At 42.0% G+C, this 6,417-nt stretch overlaps 2 protein-coding genes across 3 annotated transcripts in view; one reads left to right on the top strand and one right to left on the bottom strand.

Annotated features, from left to right (window-relative positions):
• The first annotated feature begins 1,475 nt into the window (after positions 1-1,475).
• Positions 1,476-2,163, top strand: ufc1 (ubiquitin-fold modifier conjugating enzyme 1). The gene has a single exon (XM_053340132.1). It carries the CDS (start codon positions 1,606-1,608, stop codon positions 2,116-2,118), a length of 513 nt encoding a protein of 170 aa, XP_053196107.1. The 5' UTR covers positions 1,476-1,605; the 3' UTR covers positions 2,119-2,163.
• A 368-nt stretch (positions 2,164-2,531) lies between these two features.
• The window catches only part of prpf4 (PRP4 pre-mRNA processing factor 4 homolog (yeast)), a 10,447-nt gene continuing 6,561 nt past the window's right edge, over positions 2,532-6,417 (bottom strand). For both annotated transcript variants that reach the window (XM_053340130.1, XM_053340129.1), the window contains 7 exons: positions 6,356-6,417; positions 5,095-5,184; positions 4,611-4,733; positions 4,105-4,212; positions 3,359-3,477; positions 2,962-3,068; positions 2,532-2,876 (listed from right to left, as the gene is read on the bottom strand). The exon at positions 6,356-6,417 is cut by the window's right edge and continues 62 nt beyond it. In XM_053340130.1, the coding sequence (XP_053196105.1) occupies positions 2,790-2,876; positions 2,962-3,068; positions 3,359-3,477; positions 4,105-4,212; positions 4,611-4,733; positions 5,095-5,184; positions 6,356-6,417 (696 nt within the window). In that variant the 3' untranslated portion in view covers positions 2,532-2,789. The remainder of the gene's footprint in view (positions 2,877-2,961; positions 3,069-3,358; positions 3,478-4,104; positions 4,213-4,610; positions 4,734-5,094; positions 5,185-6,355) is intronic.

The raw sequence follows: 6,417 nt of genomic DNA, 5'->3' as shown, positions 1-6,417 counted from the left end.
TATATATATATTTATATGTATACATATATTTATATATATACATAAATAAATATATAAATATATATATATATATATATATATATATTTATGTATATTTATATATTTATGTATATATATAAATAAATATATATATATATATATTTATTTATATATATATATATATATATATATATATATATATATATATATATATATATATATTTATATATTTATATATATATATATATATATATATATATATATATATATATATTTATATATTTATATATATATATATATATAAATATATATATATATATTTATATATTTATATATTTATATATGTATATATATAAATATATGTATACATATAAATATATATATATATATATATATTTATATATTTATATATATATATATATTTATATATATATACATATATTTATATATAAATATATATATATATATATATATAAATATATATATATATATATATTTATATATTTATATATGTATATATATATATATATATATATATATATATATACATATATAAATATATAAATATATATATATATATACATATATAAATATATATATATATATATATATATATATTTATATATATATATATATATATATTTATATATTTATATATATATACATATATAAATATATATATATATATATTTATATATATATATATATATATATATTTATATATTTATATATGTATATATATATATATATATATATATATATATTTATATATTTATATATTTATATATGTATATATATAAATATATATATATATATATTTATATATTTATTTATGTATATATATAAATATATGTATACATATAAATATATATATAGGTCATAAATATGTTTAAATAGATTTTATTAAACTTTGATCTCTACGGTGCATTACAGTTTAAATGTTTATGTAATATTGCATCAACACTGCATGACGTAATCACCACGGCAACAAGTAACTATTGATTATTACATATCAGAGTATTTATTATAACATGTGAGCGTTATTACATCATCAAGTGAAAACATGAGCCCCATTACATTTAGAGTTATGACATCACGCGTTACACGTTATATAAATACAGCTTCTAAAATAGAGTTTACAAAATACATGATCAATAACTTCTAATGTGTCACCATCAATGATCCAGCACACACACACACACACACACACACACACACACACACACACACACACACACATACACACACACACACACACACACACACACACATACACACACACACACACACACAGAGACACACACACACACACACACACACACACAGAGACACACACACACACACACACACACACACACACACACACAGAGACACACACACACACACACACACACACACACAGAGACACACACACACACAGAGACACACACACACACACACACACACACAGACACACACACACACACACACACACTGTCTAACCCTACTCAGCAGCTTCCGGTAGGAGGCGCCATTCTTGGTCCCGAACAGGAAGTCTGTCTGTTGTTGACTCATAGACCGGAAGTCCACGTCAGTGCTGAGTCCCGGACTGAAGCAGAGCCGGACCCGGACCCTGCTGGACCCACCATGGCGGATGAGAGCGCGCGCCGTGCCGTGTCACAGATCCCGCTGCTGAAGACGCACGCGGGTCCGCGGGACCGCGCCTTGTGGCCGCAGCGTCTGAAGGAAGAGTATCAGAGTCTCATCCGGTCCGTGGAGCAGAACAAGCACGAGGACAACGACTGGTTCCGGTTAGAGTCCAACCCGGACGGCACGCGCTGGACCGGCACGTGCTGGTTCATCCACGAGCTGCTCAGGTACGAGTTCCGGTTGGAGTTCGACATCCCGGTGACGTATCCGGACACGGCACCGGAAGTAGCGGTCCCGGAGCTGGACGGGAAGACGGCTAAGATGTACCGGGGGGGCCGGATATGCCTCACCGACCACTTCAAGCCTCTGTGGGCGCGCAACGCCCCGCGCTTCGGGCTCGCGCACCTCATGGCACTCGGGCTCGCGCCTTGGCTCGCGGTGGAGATCCCGGACCTGATCAGCAAGGGTCTCGTGGTCCACCGGGAACGTCCGCGCGAGGAGGCCCAGTGACGTCACGGACAGAACTCATGGATGGAGGGGGGGTCGGGGGGGGGGGGGTGGGTCATGTGATGGAGGGGAGGTCATGTGATGGAGGGGAGGTCATGTGATGGGATCACGTGATGAGGGGTCATGTGATGGGGATCACGTGATGGGGGGGGGGGGTCATGTGATGGGGATCATGTGATGGAGGGGGGGTGTCATGTGATGGGGATCACGTGATGAGGGGTCATGTGATGGGGATCACGTGATGGGGGGAGGGGTCATGTGTCAGTTTGTCTTCAGTTGAAACTGAATGAATATAAATATTAATTATATAATAAAATGTTTTTTGTCACAATCAGAAATAAAAGATGAAAAGAATCACGACTCTGAATAATTATTAATATTTATATGAAAAACAAAACGAGACAAAATCCAACAAATCATTTTATTTAATAAAAAACAAAAATCTGCAGGTGACATCACACTCTGACATCACGGTGACATCACGGTGACATCACACTCTGACATCATTCTGACATCACGGTGACATCACTCTGACATCACACTCTGACATCACGGTGACATCACACTCTGACATCATGGTGACATCACAGTGACATCACTCTGACATCATGGTGACATCACGGTGACATCACACTGACATCACGGTGACATCACACTCTGACATCACGGTGACATCACTCTGACAGCCACAGCTTGAAGGTGCGGTCGTATGAACACGTAGCGATCAGTTTCCCGTCAGGTGACACGTCGACGCCCATCACCTGAAAAACAAGCACAGGTCAACTTCCTGTTCCTGTCACAGGTCAACTTCCTGTTCCTGTCACATCTCCACCAATCACAGCGTACCTTCCCCTCGTGGCCGGCGAGCGTCTTCAGCGGCGTCCAACCGGGATGGCTCCAGACCTTCGCCGTGTTATCGTACGCTCCCGTTAACAGGAAGTGTCCGTCTGTGGCTGCACACAACAGGAAGTGATGTCAGAGACAAGAATGAGGAGGCTCTTTACATCATGATGACATCACATCGTGACATCACAACATCGGATCAATAATAACGCAGAACATTTGAGAAAAACATTAAAAACTAGCGTCTCTGTAATCTGATGGTTTAGCCAACGTGCTAACAGTAACGTGCTAACAGTAACGTGCTAACGTGCTAACAGTAGCGTGCTAACGTGCTAACAGTAACGTGCTAACATGCTAACAGTAGCGTAACTGTCGAGTTTAAGAGTTTAAATAAAGTTACGTTGGAAGCGGACGGCTGACAGCAGGTTCTGGTGGGCGGGGACTGTGTACAGGCACTTCCTGTTCCTCAGCTCCCAAACCTTACAGGTGTTGTCTCCACTTCCTGTCGCCAGGTGATACCTGAGGGCAGAGCAGATACTGGGCTGTGATTGGCTGAGCTGTGATTGGCTGGGCTGTGATTGGCTGGGCTGTGATTGGCTGAGCTGTGATTGGCTGAGCTGTGATTGGCTGAGCTGTGATTGGCTGTGAGTGTAGGAGCTAGTCTCTGATTGGCTGTGTGTAGGAGCTAGTCTCTGATTGGCTGTGTGAGTGTATCCTGCTCTGTGATTGGCTGTGTGTAGGAGCTGGTCTCTGATTGGCTGAGTGAGTGTATCCTGCTCTGTGATTGGCTGAGTGTGTAGGAGCTGGGCTGTGATTGGCTGAGTGTATAGATGCTGCTCTGTGATTGGCTGTGTGTGTGTATAGATGCTGCTCTGTGATTGGCTGTGTGAGTGTATAGATGCTGGGCTGTGATTGGCTGTGTGTATAGATGCTGGGCTGTGATTGGCTGAGTGTATAGATGCTGCTCTGTGATTGGCTGTGTGAGTGTATAGATGCTGGGCTGTGATTGGCTGAGTGTGTAGATGCTGCTCTGTGATTGGCTGTGTGAGTGTATAGATGCTGCTCTGTGATTGGCTGTGTGAGTGTATAGATGCTGGGCTGTGATTGGCTGTGTGAGTGTATCCTGCTCTGTGATTGGCTGAGTACCCGTTGGGGGAGAAGCTGAGGCTGTAGATCTCCTTCAGGTGACCTTCTAGAAACATCACGCAGCGCCCGGTCCGAAGGTCCCAGACCCGGCCGAACGCATCCAGCCCTCTGATTGGTCCACAGCCGGGGGGGGGGGTGGGGGGGCAGTAGCAGAACATTATTATTATTATATATAATAAAAATATAACAATAATATAATAATAGTAGTATATATATATATATATAGTAGTATAGTAATAATAATAATTACCCGGTAGCAGCCAGCGAGCCGTCGGGGTGGGTTAGGGTATATATATATATATAATATAATAGTATAATATATATAATAGTAATAATAGTATATATATATATATATATAGTATAATAATAATAATTACCCGGTAGCAGCCAGCGAGCCGTCGGGGTGGAAGTGTTAGTATATATATATATATATATATATAATAGTATAATATATATAATATAATAGTAGTATATATATATATATATAGTATAATAATAATAATTACCCGGTAGCAGCCAGCGAGCCGTCGGGGTGGAAGTGAAGGTCATGGACTCCTTTGCTGTGACCTTCCTGATGAAGAATCTCCTCCTGAACCTCGAGGTCCCACAACCGCCACGAGTTATCATAACTATAATAAATATATAATATAATATATATATTAATATATAATATACTATATATACTATATATACAACCGCCACGAGTTATCATAACTAGAATAAATATATAATATAATATATATATTAATATATAATATAATATATATACTATACACAACCGCCACGAGGGTTAGGGTCTGTCAGGGTTAGGGTTATATATAATATAATAAAAGTGTTACCAGGTGGTTATATAATATATAATATAAAGAGTAATATAATAATATATATAATATAAAGAGTAATATAATAATATATATAATATATAATATAATATAATATAATATAATATAATATAATATATAATATATATAATAATAATAAAAGTGTTACCAGGTGGTTCCCAGGAATCTTCCGGAAGGATGCCAGGACACTCGAGAGACTCGCTCACTGTGACCCTCGATGTCTGCGACCGGCTCATCGCTACGGCAACCAGACACAAACAGTTACTGGTCATCGCTACGGCAACCAGACACAAACAGTTACTGCTCATCGCTACGGCAACCAGACACAAACACTTACTGCTCATCGCTACGGCAACCAGACACAAACACTTACTTACTGGTCATCGCTACGGCAACCAGACACAAACACTTACTGGTCCCTCCCTGTCTCTTTGTCCTCCTGCCTCCTTGTCTCCTCCCTCCTTGCCTCCTCCCTCCCTGTCTCCTCCCTCCCTGTCTCCTTGTCTCCTCCCTCCCTGTCTCCTTGTCTCCTCCCTCCCTGTCTCCTTATCTCCTCTCTCCTTATCTCCTCCCTTCCTGTCTCCTTATCTCCTCCCTCCCTGTCTCCTCCCTCCCTGTTTCCTTATCTCCTCCCTCCCTGTCTCCTTGTCTCCTCCCTCCCTGTCTCCTTATCTCCTTGTATCCTCCCTCCCTGTCTCCTTGTATCCTCCCTCCCTGTCTCCTTGTCTCCTCCCTCCCTGTCTCTTTGTCTCCTCCCTCCTTGTCTCCTTCCTCCCTGTCTCCTTGTCTCCTCCCTCCCTGTCTCCTTATCTACTCCCTCCCTGTCTCCTTGTCTCCTCCCTCCCTGTCTCCTTATCTCCTCCCTGTCTCCTTGTCTCCTCCCTCCCTGTCTCCTTGTCTCCTCCCTCCCTGTCTCCTTCCTCCCTGTCTCCTTGTCTCCTCCCTCCCTGTCTCTTTGTCTCCTCCCTCCTTGTCTCCTCCCTCCTTGTCTCCTTGTATCCTCCCTCCTTGTCTCCTTGTCTCCTCCCTCCTTGTCTCCTTGTCTCCTCCTCCTTATCTCCTCCCTCCTTGTCTCCTTGTATCCTCCCTCCTTGTCTCCTTGTCTCCTCCCTCCTTGTCTCCTTGTCTCCTCCCTCCTTATCTCCTCCCTCCTTGTCTCCTTGTATCCTCCCTCCTTGTCTCCTTGTCTCCTCCCTCCTTGTCTCCTTGTCTCCTCCCTCCCTGTCTCCTTCCTCCTTGTCTCTTTGTCTCCTCCCTCCCTGTCTCCTTATCTCCTCCCTCCTTGTCTCCTTATCTCCTCCCTCCTTGTCTCCTTGTCTCCTCCCTCCTTGTCTCCTTGTCTCCTCCCTCCTTGTCTCCTTGTCTCCTCCCTCCTTGTCTCCTCCCTCCTTGTCTCCTTGTCTCCTTACCTGTCGAGGGTCCACAGCTTGACGGACCCGTCTGCAGCACATGACGCCAGGTTGACGTCTGA

This window comes from Scomber japonicus, chromosome 19, assembly GCF_027409825.1.
Source record: "Scomber japonicus isolate fScoJap1 chromosome 19, fScoJap1.pri, whole genome shotgun sequence".
Lineage (NCBI taxonomy): Eukaryota > Metazoa > Chordata > Actinopteri > Scombriformes > Scombridae > Scomber > Scomber japonicus.
The sequence above is the reverse complement of the archived record's forward strand: the minus strand, read 5'-3'. Positions and strand labels throughout refer to the sequence as shown.